The following is an 18,901-nucleotide window of genomic DNA, read 5'->3' on the forward strand; positions in this document are numbered from 1 at the left end:
CGCGGCTCCACGCATACGAACAGCGAGAAACTGAGCTTTACGCGCGTCGTTCCACTCGTTTATCACGGCGCAATCTTCGAAATGTGAAAGCCACGAGTCCCATTCTTCGTTCCCGGCCGCCGAAAATGCCTCCGGCATAACTATTGGCCTATTACTACTAGTTGCTGCTTGTGCAGTAGCGCCTGAGCTAGGGGCAGGAGTTTCTTCCTCGTTATTAACCATAATAAATTTAATCAATTACGTACACAAGAATAGCGATAACCCAAAACACAACCAAGCCAGTACAAGTCCCGCAAACCCAATTGCGACAAACAGCTTCCCGACAACTTATCAACTACAAACAAGCTCTACTTATCTCCAAGAATCGCCAAACTCCTCGATCCTTGTAGAACTGATCCACGAAGACTTGAATTCGATCCCGCCGCTTGCCACCAGTGTTGTAAACGGGAGTTGATTTCGTGGCCAACAGATAAGTGTCGACTGTCGACTGCTTGAATATCTCTAGACCTGGCCGGTTTCGGGCTATCAATATTCTAAGAGACTCAAACACTCAAGTCCTGATCACATTCACATTCATCGTTTATTGCTAAATCAAGGTACTTTTATACATATTGGTAGCTAAATCATACGTGGGAAAATATAGTAGGGAATGCATGTGGTTTCCTTTCTAGTAAACACCCTAATTTGATCGAAAGCTTAAAACACTATTACTCCTACATTACTTACCTAAATCCTGAGCGGCTAGGTTTGAGTAATCATTCCATCCTACACAAAATCTTATCAGTTTAAAGGGTGTAACTTGTAGCTTTTACGCTATTCCGATCGGAAGGCACATCTAACTATCTACTTTACACGATGCACATTTTTGCACGCTTGCTTACACAATAGGGATCATATTTCCGGTTCCTATCAAGCTAGTAATTGATCTATTGTTCACTTAAGATTAACAAGTCACGATTCATTGTACAAAGTGTCACGAATTCTTTAACTTTACTACACTCTGTACTGTGATAAAGTTGCATGTTGTTAAAGAAGCCGTTCAAGTTCATTACCTTTCATTACCTACTTTAATTGTTTGTTTGTAAATGCGAAAACACTAACTGACTTCAGTCCGTATTTCAAGGATGTAATCCAATACTACTATTATTAATTCAATCCAGTGTCTGCTTAATAGAGGTTTTTAACAATAGAAATTAGCAAAATACACGTTATCTTAGTGTCCACGTCCGCTTAATAGAGGTGTCCGCTGAATAGGGGTTCGTTATAAAGGGAACTATAAAGCGTTAATTTCGAGACCCAGCTTAGTGTCTGCTTAATAGAGGTTTCACTGTTATAATAATAATAATAATAATAATAATAATAATAATAATAAATTAATATCGAAGTTGTTGAAGGAGCCATTAAATCGGACTATTGATGTGTTTCCTTACTTCATGTATATCTTTTTATTTCATTATTATTATTACTATTTTTTTGTTTTTAGCAGTTGAAAGAAACTTTTGAATTTTAGAGATTGACAGTTTTTTTTTATTATTGAAATGAAATGTTTTTAATTCGAAAAAAATTTTCTTCGTTACATTAACTTTTTTTAAGCTAAATTAAGTGCTTTTTAATTCGACAGGAATTGTAAATAGTGTTTTTGAATGAATGGTTTTTTCTTTTTTTAAGCGAATTAATTAAAAAAAAAAATTAATAATAATAATAGTCTTTATTAATTCCTACGATAAAAACTACATATCTTATGTTACAAAACTGTCACATGACCACTCCTGCAGTATTGTAAAAATATTCTTTGTCTCCTAGCCCTAATTTTTCATGAATTAGGGCTAGGAAACAAAGAATCAACCAAGATTAAATCAAAATTAACCTGAAACCAACTTTGACCTGTAACATATGACCCATTATTGACTCGGCGCGATAATGGGTTTTATGATGAGGCGGGGCATTATCTTATCTTTAAGTGCAAGCTGCAGAGGTGGATAGTCAAGATAACGATAGTTGGCTAGGCACCACACACAGAGCGGGCTATAAATTCGTGAGCTTCGCTATCGCTCGCCCCTTTTTCTGCCAACGCCGATCGTGAGCTGTTTAGCTTTTCAATAGTGAACTTATTTCTTTCTCCGAAGGAACAAGCCAACAAACAATCAGGCAAGTGCAATTTTTCCCCCACCCCTGTTGGTTTTTTGTATTCAGGTAGCTTTTCATTTTATTTTATTTTATTTTTTTCCTTTTTCTTGTTGGGGTGCCCTAGCTGAGGACTCTGTTTGTTTTTCCTTAGCGCCCGCTAATTTTCCAAATATTTTCTTTAACCTAATGGCTAAACAGCGCGTATTAATAATAGGGCACTCCTTTGTTCATCGTCTTAAGGCGTTTGTGCAGAAAAAGAGGCACATGCAGGCTTTTAGCAGCCTTAGGGGTATGGCAGATATTTATTTTCATGGAGTTGGCGGCCGCACGATAGCAAAATTTCGTAAATTCGACTTTAATGTGGTGCGCCAACTGGTCCCAGATGTGATTATTTTGGAGCTCGGCTCCAACGATTTGGTGGAGCTCTCGCCGCAGACAGTGGGTTCAGAACTGGAAAGTTTAGTTCGGGAACTGTACGAGATTGACTCTGTTCAATTTGTTGTCGTGGGGCAAGTTCTCCGTAGGCATACACCGAACTCGGTCGAGTATAATTGTAAGGTAGGCAAGCTTCACCAATATCTTAAGGTTGTCCTAGAGCCGTTGCCTTTTTGTTATTACTGGCGGCATAGAGGTTTCTGGAAATCCAAAAGCGAACTCTTCTTACCCGATGGAGTCCATCTTAACAATTTAGGTAACTATAAATTTATGCGCAGCATTCGAGGGGCGGCTTTGCAGGCCTTAAAGTTAGTGGGTGCGTCCATAGTTTAGTCAATGCTGTGCCCTGTAGTGGCCAGTTCGATATTTAAATGGCGATGTTATTATACATTTATGAGATGCTGTGTCACATGTACATTTACAACTTTGCAGGCTATATCATATGTCATCAGGCATTTTAAATGCATTCTTGTGGCATGTTTTGTACTTGACATTTATGGCTATTTTGGTGTGTTACTCTCCTGGCGGCTATTGTTTACTACATTAGTGTGCCCAACTCACTAAAGCCATTATAGGACAAATGTCCTTTTTACAATGTCTCGGATTATTTTTTGTCATTATGTTGCCTACTCTTGATTTGCACTTGACATTCTTTGGCTTCCGTTTTTTACTTGGAGCCTCGTTGGAGCGTGTTTAGCCCAACTCTCGTACGCCATTGTGGAATGTCTCGGATGTCTTTTTCGTCACTTAGACGCGTTTCCGTTTCAATTTACAATCGCCATGGGCTCAATGAAAGCCCGCCAAAAACCAAGGAACACACCCACTAAGTTTGAGGGTATCACAAGATTTTTAATTTTTGTTGGAGTAATATAGTGTACATTTTTCATAAGAATGCCTCCTAAACGAGCATCAAAGCGCCAGGCAGCAAAAAGACCAGCCCCTGCAGTCGCACCAAAACAACACCGGGCAGAAAGTCGCCCTAATTCCACGGCCCTGCCGGAGAGCTCAGCACAGCCACCGGAGTCCTCCTCGCAATTAAGCCCCACCGAGCTTGGGGCAATAATTTCCCAAGCTATCTCGGGCGCGTTGCAGTCAGTCGGCATCGTCCAAACAAACCTTGCTCCCGCGGAAAGGAATTCAAGAACGAACACCCAGCCCACGCCCCAGCCCACCGTGGTTGAGGACGCCACATCAAAGGAAATCGAGGCATTGACGAACACCGTGGCTGCTGGTAGGCTAACCTTTCCGACTGAGAAACCAGAAGAAACGTTTTCGAGCGTCACTTTCGACCTCGAATCTCGGGTCTCAGATCGTGTCAAGGCAAAGATTTGGGCGAACGAATATGTAGATTTTGGGTCACTCCTCACGGTGTCCCCGGACGAGTCAAAGTATCGTATATCTGTCACGGATGATCACGATCACCCTAGTCTTTGCCTTGAGCACGTTAAAACAAAGCGGCGTAGCTTAACTATCGACCAATGGCTGACCGCGTTTAATGTATTCGTAGCTGTTTATACAATTAAGACTCCTAGTGCGATAAGCTCCCTAATGAAGTATTGTGAGGTGGTTCGGGACATCGCAGCAAAGCAAGGTAATTGGCGTTATTATGACGAACAATTCCGCTTTCTTCGTCAATCAAAACCGGACAGATACCCTTGGGACAACGTAGCTTGGGAATTGTGGCATCAGGCCTTACATAGCTCCCTTACCACCTCTCGGCCAAACTCTAACAATGATTTTCGAACCCGTCGGCCCAACCAGCGTCCCTTTCAGTCTTTTCCCAAGGGAGTGTGTTGGCGGTTTCATGCCGGTCAATTCTGCAGGGGATGCAATTTCAAACACTCCTGCTTCAAATGCGGATCTGTCCACCCAGCGTCCCAATGTACCGCTACCAGATCGAACACAAACAACCGCCCAGCACCAAACCTGCCCTCCGGGAGTGACAGTCAGGGACGAGCTTCTGTTGAGCCGCGGGCCAACCCCGGTAAAGCCCGTCCAACTCGCGTTTTACCTTAGGGGTTATAATAACCCCATTTCCGACTATCTTATACAAGGCTTTGTTCACGGTTTTTCCATACGATATTTAGGTTCTTTAATTGCAATGCGATCCCAAAATCTTAAAAGTGCCAAGGACAATCCGACTAGCGTGACTGAGAAGTTGTCTAAGGAGCTCACAGCAGGCAGAATTGTAGGTCCATTCGACGTACCACCTTTCGACCCCTTTAGGGTATCCCCCCTGGGCATTATTCCCAAAAAGTCTCCGGGCGAATTCAGGTTAATTCACCATCTCTCCTACCCGGCTGGGTCATCGGTTAATGATGGTATCCCTAAAGAGCTAGCCACCGTGAGATATGCAACCATTGATGATGCCATTCGTCTTATTAAATCGTTAGGGAAGGGCTGTTTTCTGGCGAAAACAGACATTAAATCAGCTTTCCGAATTATTCCCGTATCCCCCCACGATTTTCCGTTGCTCGGCATAGAATGGCAGGGAAAGTTCTATTTTGACAAATGCCTTCCCATGGGGTGCTCCTCGTCGTGTAATATATTTGAAACCTTCAGCACTGCGTTAGAATGGATCGCTATGAACAAACTAAACGCGTCGGCGGTCATACACATTTTAGACGACTTTTTATTTATTGCGCCCTCTAACGAAAAATGTCAAGGAGACCTCAATAATTTTCTTACTCTTTGCCAACGTATAGGCATTCCGATCGCCAACGAAAAGACTATGGGGCCTGACAGAGCTTTACAATTTGCAGGCATCACTTTAGATACCGAATTGATGGAGGCTCGCCTTCCTGAGGAAAAACTTGACAAATGCCTATCCCAGTTGAGCTACTTTTGTTCGCGTAAAAGCGTTACTTTAAAAGAGCTGCAGTCATTAATAGGGCTTCTCAATTTTGCCTGCTGTGTTGTGGTGCCCGGACGCGCTTTTCTCCGCCGTTTAATTGACTTGACAAGAGGCGTCCGGAAACCTACCCATCACGTTAGATTAACAAGGGAAAGTAAATATGATCTACAAGTTTGGCTCAATTTTTTGCGATCGTATAACGGCAAATCCTTTTTCCTCGGCTCACGCTGGTACACTTCCAAAACCCTCAAATTATTTACGGACGCGGCGGGTTCCCTTGGTTATGCCGCGATATTTGGAAAGCACTGGTTTTTCGGGGAATGGCCTACCGTTTGGAAAACATTTAACATCACTATCTTAGAGTTCTTTCCTATTGTCCTGGCAATCGAAATTTGGGGACCGCTTATGCGCAACAAATGTATTGTTTTCTTTTCGGATAACCAAGCAGTGGTTGAAATAATCAATAAGCAAACTTCTAAGGACCGTTCAATCATGGTTCTACTCAGGCACTTTGTTCTTTCCACACTCAAATACAATATTTTGTTTCATGCTAAGCATATCGCTGGTTGCATTAACCGCGAAAGCGATGCTTTATCTCGCCTACAGGTAGAGAAATTCAGATTACTAGCACCTTCCGCAGACCCACAACCGACGCCGGTTCCGGGGGGCCTACTACCCAACAACTGGCACATCACTTGACCGAGCTTCTGCACTCAGCCATTACGAAGGGATCGCGTAGGACTTACGAACGAGCGTGGAAGATATATGTCGAGTTTTCCTCTGAATTTTGCGATTCTCGCCGCTCGTTGCTTCCAGTCTCCGTCAACAATTTAGCGTTGTTTATATCTTATCTTTCAGCGAAGAAGTTTGCATCCTCCACAATCTCGACATACGTCTCCGCGTTAAGTTACGTCCACAAACTTGGTAATTTCCCGGATCCCACCAAAAATTTTTTAGTGCAGAAGCTTTTAACGGCTCACAGTAAGCTTCACTCCTCACCGGATGTTCGGCTTCCCATCACACGCAGCGTGTTGCAGCACTTAGTGCTCGCCTTAAATCACACCAATTCATCGGCATTTCAAAGATTGTTATATCAAACCATGTTTTTAGTAGCCTTCTACGGCTTTTTTCGTGTGGGTGAACTCACGGTCAAGGGCGCGAATTTGAAATCCCTAGTACACGTGCAAGACCTCCATTTTCAATTTTCGAACAATGTCGTGACCTCGGCGACCATTGTCATAAAAGACTTTAAACACAACAACACCAGGCGTCCCTTTTCAGTGTTTTTGGAACGCGCTGAGGGATCTACGCTTTGCCCAGTGGCTTATTTACAACGCTATTTCTCTACAAGGGGTGCAACCCCGGGTCCCTTGTTTTGCTTTGCTGACGGATCTCCAGTTAAAACTAGCCAGTTTACGCAGCAGCTGCAACAAGCCTTGAATTTTTGTGGCCTTGATTCAACTAAATACAAATCTCACTCTTTCCGGATCGGCGCCGCCTCTCTAGCAGCTGAAAAAGGCTTATCGGATGCTCAAATTCGTCACCTTGGCCGTTGGAAATCCGACGCATTTAAACTATACATTCGTCAACCTACAGGAGTATCTAAGGATTAAGCTCGCCTTTCAGTCATGGGCTGGGGCAACGCATATTTCTAGATTTTGCCTATTTTTTATTTATTTATTTTTTATTTTATTTTAATTTTTAGTTTGTCTTAGTGACTCTGACACAGCTCAGACATGGGCTGGTTGTGTCTTACTGCACGTAAGCTCGCCTTACAGTCAGGGGCTGGGGCAGCAATGACTTATGTTTATTTCCGGTTTTTTCTGTTACATTCCAACTTTGACATATTATTATAACTAGCTTGGGGGCTTCGAAGCTCGCCTGTCAGACTTGGGCTGGGGCGGCAATTCTCCCATTTCAAACAGAGCAGTTGTTCAGGTACCTCTTATTTTAACTCGTAAGGTCTCCAGGAACATGTCAGAAATCGGCCTGGTGTTCTCCTTTTTTGCCTTTTCGTGTTGGGATCTTGTCTTGCGTGCGTGCCCGCGGCTTTGGTTGGGGCTCGCCACAGAATGTGGCTTGTGGCTAATTTTCGCCCCAACTTAATTCACTGAATCAAATAACTGTCATGTTACACTAAGCGATGATTCTCGGTTAACGTGACACTTAAGCACTTGTAATCGGTTTGTAATAAACGCCACTTGAGTGGCCAAATTATTCCAAATACGTGTCTCCTTCATTCAGTGAATCCTGGCTGCGTGCACGAACGCAATTATAAATATTTCAGTCTATTGTCTATATAGTTGGTATAACTGAGCCGCTCTCGGCATAAAATTTTTTTTTAATTACAATCCCCCAGCAGTATATCAAATGTTGGTCAGTCCTTTATAAGTAGTAATAGGGGCTCCAATAGGTCCTAACCAATCACAGCGCAGCAAAAATTTTCTCGACCAATCAGAATCAAGCATACAGCCCATGTGACTTGACTGACGTCAAAGCTCCCAAATATGGGCATAAAAATCACGTGACCCCACCCAAGAGATGGAGCCACATACTTGGCATAGTTTTGAAGGACCGCGTAGAACCTGGGTACAAGCGGAACACTCAAAAACAAAGCCCCAGTCCCCTCGCATTCCCCGGAAGTCCATAAAAAAACACACACTGTATAGAGGTCCACATCATTTTTTTAATACAAATCTCGACTGTGCCTTAAGTTACATCCGGGACGTGTGTGAGGTCCTAGTGACGTCACGCCCATGGTTTTACAAATCTAATAGAAGGTCCAATTCGTCCCCAATCCTCTCGTAGCCATAGGGATAGCTGGATCGAGTAGACACATCAATGACACGCTTATCAAACACCAATCCATACTGCTTCACGCGCGGAACCACTTGAATGTGTTTCTTTTCCAAATCCCGTGTGAAATGATAGGGGTTGACAATGTTCAAATTCCGGCGAGTGTCCTGAGGCGAGTTTAATTCCGAGAGAATGTTCTCTTTCATGGTATGAAAATTCAGAATGGCCGACCCCCGGACGTTCAGCGTGAAACCACGGACCTTGCACACCACTTTACCTCCACGGGTCGTGTACCCATAATTCTTGGCGCCCCCCGAAACAAACTCGGTGATGACGTCCCCATCCAATTCATCCGTCATATCGCCTAGAAAATCCCCAGTGGCAATACTGGGTTGACCGGGACGCCATTTGTACACGACACTATCGGTATCATAATAAAGCACTTGCTGCTGGAGAGTGTCCAAGGACTCGTAGAGTTTCAATCGGGCATGACACGTGGTGAACGCCGCCACAAAGATGTTGGTCTTGGTGCCTTTGACGGCATTGTCTTGGGCACTGGTGTAGACGGCTTCCAAAATATCGTCGGTACAGAGGCGGAGCGTACTGAGATCAAGAGTCGCATCAGAAACGAGGCTGAACAAATGGGCGGGGTTTTGAACGGTGACGGTGGTGGGTTTGTTGATCCGCTCGCCAAACTTGCCCCAGAAACTGTTCAACATGAGTTTGGCGGTGGCTTTGCGACCAGGGTTTTTGGCAATGCTGGCAATGTCCAGTCGGATCCCCTCCCGTTCCTGGTAGCGATCAATGTAGTCGCGTTTCTGCTCGAGGGTCTGGCACCAACTGGGCCACCCCGCGGATTCTTGCTTGAGTTTGAGCCAAGTGTTCACATACTCAGCGAAAAGACCTGTTTGGCGTTGCTCAGGGGGAAAATGCCAGACTTCATGGATTTTGATCAGGGTGTACCCCTTTTCCACCGCTTTGACCAATTCGGGCGTACACCAGGTCCCACGTAGTGTACGATCGGCATCCGAATGAGGGCAATACTGGGTTCGGGTCAACATGGGCTTGGTTTGCTCTGTCTGGACACAGGCGCGGCATAGAGGAAACGTGAGTTTTTGGCCACAGCGTACAGGTAAGACCGGGTGGAATAGACCAGCCGGGGGTAGAATATCCACCGTAGCCACACCAAAATAGGATGCCAAGGACTGGTCGACAGGTTGGGTGATGATCTTGGGATGACCGATAGGGTAAGGGCAGTTCTTATTCACCCATGGGTACAGGGAGGTCACATCCACATAACGTATTTCCTCCCCCTCTTCAGCCACGGCATGCAGTGCTACTGCACCAGTGCGACCCCCAAAAAAGGCGTCACGGGGTTTCAAGGGTGCAGCCAAATCAAATGACGTCAAGAAACGTTGGACAGCTTCATCGGTGTCCACCAGTCGGTCCCAGTCACACTCCCACATTTCGATCACCGTATAACCTGCTCGGAGCAGAGCCAGGCGTTTGGAGAGCGTGGCCTGATAGAGTTCCTCCACGGTTCGGTCTGGTGTGGCATAATGTTTGGCGTCTCTAGTGGGATAACAAGTGGGACAGCCATGGTAGAGACACCCATGAAATTCATAAACAGTGCGGGTCAGAGGATCATAACCATCGACAAAATAACTGTTCACGAGGGTCCGGACAAACTGCTCGCCCCCATTCCGGACATGACGAATACGATCAGCACTAGCCCCCTCTTTAGGAATAAGGTCTTCTTGGTAGTACAACCATTGTAGGGCCTTGAGGGATTGGTTGACTTGAGCCCCTCGCCACCCCTGGAGCGGTTCGACAGCGATCGTGTCGGGGGTCAAATGATGCTTGCGCCAATAGAGATTGCAGGCACTGGCGATGGTGATACATTTGGCCATGGGATTGAAACCTGCCTGCCGTTCAAATTCTTGCTGAAAGGCTTCACACCCCGCTTTCAACAGCGCCACATCTGATTTGCAGTACTCGATCATGTCTTGACGGAAATCAAAACGCACGTTACGACGGACTTGGTCGGCATGCCAACGCGTCAGTTCATCTTTCTTTTTGACCATCATGCCCTCAGGATCGTAAAATTCCAAATCGGGGATGCAGCCCACGTACTGTTGATGATCCGGGGTATTAAACAAATGCGGAAAGAAGCCCTTCTTTAATTCGGTCAAATTGAAGGTGCTGGGAAACGAGGCCAATGGCATAGGTAGGAAACACAACGAGTCAATGAATTTGAGGGGTCCACTCCTGAAGGACAACACTTTAGCACCCACCGTCAGTTGATCCACCACCTCGCGTTGTTGCTGGTACAGTTCATGCAGAATAAACATGCCGTCAAACCCTTTCAAGTTGTGAAACACCACGAGAATCTCCCGCTCACTCTCGCTGTCTGGGAGGTCCGTGAGATCATCCAAATCGCACAAAAATTGGAGGGCACAGTCCTCTCCGTCCAACACATGAATGGTCGTTTCTTCACTAGACGAATAACATAACAAATTGGCTACAAACACACCTTCCGCATTCTGCATGGCTTCAAAATCGGCGTAAACAAACAGGGGAGAGGGTGGCGCCACCATGCTACCTCCCCCCTCCTCTGTGGGTTCTTCTTCTTCCTCATTCTCGACCACGGGTTGAATGTAGCACTTGTGGTATTGGATAGACACCCATTCGTGACACACAGGACACTTGGCATGCCCACACTGGTGACGTTGGTTAGGGACGACCGTGTACTGGGCCTGGCACTTGAGACAGGTTTTGATCGATTGACATTGCTTGCTGACCACATGATGACGTTTACATTGCTCACCGTAAAACTTGCGATGACAGAAGGGGCAATAGTCTGTAGGGCGAGTGCCACGCACATAATTTGGACAGTCAAATCGACCACACGCTTTGCAGCGTTTCCCTTGACAACTGTGATGGGTCCGGTCGTTGGTGTTGAACCCCCGTTCACAGTCCAGGCAATAATAAGAGCGATTGACGAAGGCAGGAAAGGATATGCAACCATCAAAATGATCGTTGGATTTCAGTAAACGAATCTGATGAGGGGCATCAGGGCCTTTGAAGATGAGAAAAAAGGGTTTCATCCGGGTCATCACCAAGAGTTGATACTGAGACCCTAAGGCTTGCTGAAATTGACGGAGTTCGGGTAAACCACAGGGACCCTCCGCCACCCCCGCTTGCTGATGAAGGGCCTGGGCTTGACGTTGCTGCACAGGACGCCCCCGTTTGAGATTCTCCCAGTCGCGAAACCTATCCACGCCTTGATCTTTATGGCAGTGGGCTCGCATGGTGACAATCGCGCGGGCACAGCATAGGGCATCTCTGTTTTTGATGGTAATAATGCATTTCTTTTTCTTGTTCTCTCGATCCAGGCATAGACGTCCGGCATTGCGTTGTTTACGATGGCCTGTTCCTGGGCCGGGCATAGACACAAACACCACATCCACTTGGAACCCATGATCGGGGTTGAAGGCTTCATTGCTGTTCAACTTGCCGGCTAACGTGGCCAACATCTCATCCAAACGGGCGGTACGTTGTAGAAATTCCCCCACGGTAAAATTGGCGGTTTGATAAGCATGCGTGAACCCATGCGCTGTAATAGCAAAATTCACAAAATGGTGGGCAGGTCGCTGTTCGCGGCCCAGTTCTGTTTCAATGGCTTGATGGAGTGCTTCGGTCAACGCTAACCCAATATTGTCTCCAGGCACAGGATCCCGCAATTGCCGTAATTGCGCATTGAATTGCGCCCGCTCCACTACATCACGCCAGCGGCGTCGTCGACCAATAGGTTGCATACTGAATTGAAAAAGAGGGCCACGGGCGGCAGCTCCTCCCAACTGTTCCCACCGATCATAGGCGCGGTCCAATAGATCATCCCCTTCGTCATCGTCACTGAATGGATACGCCTCCGCCATGACAGCGGCAACAATTTGAATTTTCCCGCGCTGGCTGTGGACTTTTATAGACCGTCTCACGTGATCTCGCCTGCGCTGGGATTGGTGGACCCAGCTCAGGTGAGAGTCAGGTGAGAGGGTTTGATCGACCAGAAGAAGATTGAGGGGGGTCCCCCCCATGGGTACAGACTCCTTCCATCGCCTCTAGGCCTGGACCGAGATCGGTGATTGGCGGAGAATCCCTTAGATAAAGTCTGTCCATCAGAACAGACGTCAGTTGCGTTCGAGAAATGCCTAACAAAAATCCTGAGAAAGCAAGAGAGTTGAAACACGCGTGGTACATCAAGAACAAAGAGCGATTGTTGAAGCAGAAACGGGAAAAGCGGGCGGCCCAGAAAAAGGTGAAACCCCCCAAACCGCCTAAACCAGCACCGACCCCCGAACAGGAAGCCCGAGCCCGAGAATTGAACCGACTGGCCTGTCTGCGGTATCGCACCAAAAACGCGGCTTACGTACGCTTGCTGAACCGAGACTACTATCACAAACACCGCGAGCAGATTGTACAACAACAGCGGGACCGACGTGCCCAGGCTCGACAGAGAACCAAGAGCCCCTTTCGAAAGTTACGAGCCTTAGCGGACGTGTGTGCTGCCCGTTTACTAGAGTTAAACCATGGATACGCCAGCATCGCACCGAAAAAAGCGGGACCCCGAGGTCAACAAACGGAACCAAAAACTGTATAGGAAACGTCAGTATGCGTCCGTGAACGGGATCGAAAAAGTAAAGGCCCTCCATCGTCGACGTTACCACCAGCACATGGCAAACTTGAAAGCCAAAGGGGAGTACGAGGCCTTTAAAGCCAAAAAACTAGAATATGGGATGAAACGCTATTATGCCATGTCGGAGGAAAAGCGGAGTGAAGTAAAACGCCGGAACGCCCAAGCCCAGAAAAACTGGATGGCCAAAATGAAAGAGGAGGGGACGTACGAGGCCTACAAAGAACGGCTCAACCAACGGCGGCGACAACTCCGGGCCGAAAAACAGCGAGCCTTGGGGGAAGAGGGGTGGAGAGCGTTACAAAAAGACAAGTATCAGAAGCGGATCCAAGCTCAACAAAACCAACGCTTGGCCGAACATTTGGAACGTCCCTTTCCCCTCCCGTGGTGTCCGCTAGACTGGTCCGACTCCGAGTTTGACGAGGACCCTGTGCAATCATCCCGTTCCAATGCCTTACAACAGTTACAACAATACTTGTAAGAACAAAATGTAAGTTTTATTAAACCATGTGATTTAAATCAATCCATCGTGTGATAACTGTATTCCATTAAATTACATGCCCAATCTCAGTTTGGTTTTCATAATGCGTCTCACAATACGCTCCGTCAGGGTTTTACTACCAGGGAGTTGATCAATCTTGGCAATCATCTTGCGATCCGCCACCCATTTATCTTTCAACGTCTTGGCTTTATCATAGTCCATGTCATGCACTTTCGCAATCCTGTCTAACCGGTTGATGCCGGGATCCCCACGGGCCAACCGTTTTTTCAAATGAGTGCCAGGGCCCATATACTGATAGCCAGGCCAATGAAATTCAATACCCGTCTTGTTGAGGAGGTTTTGCACATCAAATAATTTGCCCCCGCGTTGCGATCGTCGTGGGCGTCGCCTTGATCGGGCACGGGAGGTAGCTGTCCGACGATGTCTCCGTCCCATCACGGGGTTTTCCACGATTTCCAATCCAAGGCTTTCTTGGCGAACCCAGCGGCTTTCTTTTTGGCGACCCCGGCGGCTTTTTTGCGAATCCCGCGCTTGACCGCTTTCTTAATCGAGTCCACCCGTTCACTGGGGGTATCCCAAGGTTCTGCACCAGGCTCCTCTGAAAAGGGCAACTCGTGCGCCAATTCGGCACTGCTCGGTTGAGGCGTAAACTTGAGTTTCTTTTTAGCACTGGGGGTGATGTTCGGTTTAGGCGGGACAGGTGGTTTTCTGGGCCCTGTCGGCGTGGACCCTTGTTTTATACCTTTGGTGGCTTTGACCAATTGTGTGAACCACGCTTGCATCGGCCCCGCTTCAAAATCATCATCCTCGCCGGGCGTGGCAGCCCCTGCAGCACTCACACCTCCCGCGGGCGCTCCAAAGGGTTGACGCACTTTTTTGGTCCAATGGCGTAACTGACGGCTCACGGCTTTGAGTTGCGGTCGTTTCCAGGCATCCGGGACCTCACTGGTCAGGAGGATATGTTGTCTGGCCGCCAAATCCGCGGCTTTACTCAAGCGAGTATCTTCCACCAATTCTTGTTTGTACTTTTCTTTTAATTGTAAAAAAGCCGGGGCGTTGTCCACCGTGGTGCTCACCATCTCGGGTTCCATGGTGCAACTGAGGTGTCTCCTTTAGCGCATGCAACGTTTATAACATCGGTAGAGTTCCGGCCAGAGGGCGCCGCCTGTTTGAGCCATCATGATGGCGCGCCGTCGTTTCACCGAATGCGCGGGTTTGGCCATGGCGCGTAAACTTTGGGCATGCGGTTTGAGCAACGTGATAGTCTGTCGAGATCGGGGCACGGTGCCACGGAGCGTGTTCATCACTAATTCACTGATGGCATTGATCTGATCCGCATTGGCCATCCGTAACAATTCTTGTCGTTTATGTTGATTGGCTTCTTGTAAGACACTTTTCAAGAACGGGGCTTGACGTTCCATGCGCCACGCCATGCTGAAGGTTCAGGAATTGCCACGACCCCGCTCTATTTATGGTAAATTGCGCCCCACACTGGCGACACAGTTCCCCATGATAATGCCGTTGCATATGACGTCGACATCGCTGACACAACACGGCCTCCATCTCCTCCGTCCATTCTAACGTCAACGTGATGGCCTTGCGAGGGGGCCTACTCCGGTCGACGAAGACGGACCCTGGGTTTGTACTTTCGGAGCCACAAAGGCGAGAGAGCCATTGCCAACAACGGTAGCCTACCTCCGCGTTGCAGACCGCGTCGACGGCGTCGTTTTCGGGGGACATAACGGTGTCGGCGTCCATTGGGTCCACGGACCATCCTCCAATAAATGTCTGGGTCCCTTCCCAGCGTGTCTTTTTATAGCTTTCTCAATGTTTTAAACCCGCCCCAACCGGTTCGACCTAACATCCGCTGAACCCGTCGTTGAAGGAAGGCCTGTTGCTTGGCACTGATCTTGCCCACTTTTTTCTTTTTCTTTTTTTTCAAGAGGATGGCGGCCGCCACGGCAGGGAGGAGGAGCGGGAGAATACCCCCTCGTTGCTGTCGGCGTCGTCTACCACAAGGCATGATAAATCCCTAGTCTGTCCATCGCCTCTTGTCTTTTATACTTTTTTTTCACATAATGGAACAATTAAATGATTCCCCCGCATAGCGTTTCCGTTTGCCAGATTCCCACTCTCGTGTGCGTTTGTCAATAATGGCTTGGGCTCGCTTTTGTTGATGATCCCCAATGGCTTTGGTGATCCCATAGCCGGCTTTGAGAATCCCGAGAGGCAGGCCGGGCCCGACACCCCCTACTTGACCCTTCGTCGTTTGGCGGGTCGGCGATGTCGGGTCGTGGTGCGTTTACGTTTGCGTCGAGGGGCCATCCCGCTTCGACATTGACCACACATGGTTTTGGGGACCGTCGAAGGCAGGCTCCTGGTTTTATAGCTTCACGGGCGTCGTCTCCGTCCACGGGCTCGGCCACGGCCCCGGCCACGGCCTCGGCGTGGTGGGGGTGGACCGGACGTTCGCGTGGAGGTGCGGCGTACCGACGGTCGCCCTCCTTCTTCATACACGGTGGTCACCGTATTGGTATGCGTGATATTGCGAATGCGTCTCCCTCGCGCCCGTTCTTGGGCATCTTCATTCAGCAAATCCAACCGTCGCCTTAAGCCTCGTCCTCGATCGTCATCATCATCTTCATCTTCATCCTCCGACGGTGGGGAAGAATCGGGGGATGGTGGAGAGGGCACGCGGGGACGTCGTCGCGGTTGTTTGGCGGCCACCGTGGGTCGGCCTGTCGGAGTCGTCACCGTGGACGTGGTGGTCCTGGTGCCGGCTCCAGCGCTGCGTCGGGACGTAGAGGGGCGGGAGGGAGCCGTGGTGGTCGTAGCGGTGGTGACAGGGCGTGGTCTGGGCCGTCTAGAGCTGTTGGTGGTGGTAGTGGCTGTGGGGCGTGTGCGGGTGGACGTAGTGGGACGGGTTTGGGTCGCGGTGGTGGTAGGTGCGGTGGTGATCGTGGGTGGTGGGGGTGGTGCCGTGGTGGTGGTGGTGGTGGTGGTGGCCGGGGCCGTGCCTGTACCTGCCACGGGGGGTAACGTAAAGGCATTCAGGGCATCGTCCACATTGACCGGGTAGGTCAATTGAAAATCCTCAATCTCTTGATCCAATTGGGCTCGATCCACGGGTTGGGTCAATTCAGCCACCATGTCTGTCATGGTACTAAGGTCCCGAAGTACCGAGGGCGAGGTCGGGGACCCCACCCCGGCAGGCGAAAAGGTCGGCGTATCCATGCGCTCTGATAAGTCAGTACGTTGTCCGCCTTCTCTTTGCCGACGGACCCGGGCGAGTTCTCGTTGCAGCTCGTTTTCGAACGGCAGGGACATCCACGGGCAGGGTATGGACTTGCGCCTTGCCTTCTCGGCGCGTTAAATGACTCCACAAGCGGTACCGATCATCCGAGGCCGGGTGCACATCCAACATCAAATAGCCAAAGGGACGGGACGTGATGCGTTTAAATAGGCGCAAGACTTGACGCCATCGTTCGGGAAAGGCTTGCAGTAAAATGGTCCGTATACCCGTTTGATCCCGAGGATTCTTGAAGGCCACAATGTAATGCGCGTTGCGATTAATGGTCTTGGCAAATTTACCCGGCGGGAATAAATCTTGCGTCAAATACAAGACGGTGATGTTGCGATGATGGGAATCTTTGGTGAACAAATCCAACACGCGTTTGTCCTGTCCCCCTTCTTCCATCAAATCGTCCAAGACCAGCACGCCACCGCGCGTCCGGCCAAACCATTGGGTTAAATGACGGGGGTCCGGTAACCCGCGATGAAACTGAATTCCCTCCTTTTTTTGCATACGCTCAAACCGGGGTTGCCATCGGTCGTACGCGTAGACGATCTTCTTGGGTTTGACTTGAAACACGTTCAGGTCTCGTAACCATTGTTCCACTAACTCGCTCTTGCCACTGCCCGACGGGCCCGCGATAATCACACTACTGGGCTGTCGAATCATCCTTCCCACGGTCGAGGGTGACGTCGATAATGACCCGTGGCCCCTTTGGCGCCCATACGTTTATACCGTTTGTCACGTCCCAATTTGTCGCCGATTTTATACGCTTTGGCCAACACGCTCATGATGCCACGTCCGTTTTGACGGAAACGGGGTCGTCGGGAGGAAGGGCGCTGCCGTCGTCGTCGTCGTCTGTGACTGGGCATGCTGTCCAATACTCGCGGTAGAGGCGTGGCGATTCGAACTGAATCAAGTGTTCCATCGTCTCTCTTAAATGCGTTTCTTGCATGGTGTCCATGTAGTGTTTGAGAGCGACCCAGTCCTGGTCTTGGGCCAATTGGCGGGCTATGAGCCAATGGTACCCATCCCAGGCATTTACCCCTTGGACGGTGTTCACCCGTTCAATGGGGTGGGACCACCAATACAAGGTTTCTTCTATCACAAAGGCGTCAATCACCCGCTGGACATCCCCTCGCGTAATCATGATGAAAAATGATCACTCGTTCACAGCACCTCTCGTTTTATGGTGTTTTTTTATTTCTTAACACTCACAAGGATTACAAAGCATAAAGGCCTGGCGGCTCACATTCTTTTGCCCTCCCTCCTCTGGGCGGGCATCGACTTCATCTTGCACTTCTTGTTTAATCACCCGTTTCAACCGCTCGGCCACTTTCTGATCATTCAACACTAAATTGTCGCAACTCCATTGCCCCAAAAAGTCTTGATAGGACTGGCCTTGGGCACGGGCTTTCAAGAAAAATAACGCATAATGGCCACAGGTCTGACTATCCAGGGCTTGCAAGGTCTGGTCACTGCGGATCAGGTGCTTCCATTGACTCCACCATTGGTGCAGGTCCGGGTGGGTGTACACGTGCAGGGGCAGCCCATAACTGTCAAAGATTTCGCACTTGTTCTGTTCCGTCCACAACCCCAACCAATGTTGTCCCGGTTCTCCCGCTGGATCCGTGTTGACAATGTAGGCTTGACGGACACTCTTGGGGGGTGAACGGGGTAACTGGTCGGCGGGGTACACCCCATGAAACACGCGTCGCAAGGTGGGATCTTCGAGGGCCAACGTGCGCAGCACCCTATCACTGAGCGCCACAAACTCCATGCCCGGTGTCTTCTGTCTTCTGAGTCCACTTCAGCCGTTGATGTTGTATTTTATACCTCCCATGTGATTGATCTCATACATGTTTTCATACTCGCTCCAGAGCAACACGGTGATGTTGTGACCCACCGCAACAGCAAAATCAATGATCAGTCGCGTATTGCCTGATTGACGGGGGTTGCGATACTGAGGATCATCGGCTTTTCCACTGGGCACATTGTTGAACAAGAACAACGTGCAGTTCTTGCCTTGGCCCCAATCTCCAGGCAGCAGCATGGGAATCTTGTCTTCATTGTAGGCACCCATGGCTTGTAGAAATCGATCGTACCCCAGCAGATCTTCATAGGCTTGGTCTCCAGTTAGTTGCAGGGTTCTGTAAGGGTATTCTTCTCCATTCAAGGTCTGACGTATTTGGGTGACCCCAA

General features: G+C 48.8%; 1 protein-coding gene across 1 annotated transcript; it reads right to left on the reverse strand.

Annotated features, from left to right (window-relative positions):
- Positions 1 to 16,654: 16,654 nt before the first annotated feature.
- LOC140924007 (uncharacterized) lies at positions 16,655 to 17,368 on the reverse strand. Its single transcript, XM_073374015.1, has one exon. It carries the CDS (start codon positions 17,366 to 17,368, stop codon positions 16,655 to 16,657), a length of 714 nt encoding a protein of 237 aa, XP_073230116.1.
- Between the last annotated feature and the right edge of the window lie 1,533 nt (positions 17,369 to 18,901).

Source organism: Porites lutea, chromosome 1, assembly GCF_958299795.1.
Source record: "Porites lutea chromosome 1, jaPorLute2.1, whole genome shotgun sequence".
Lineage (NCBI taxonomy): Eukaryota > Metazoa > Cnidaria > Anthozoa > Scleractinia > Poritidae > Porites > Porites lutea.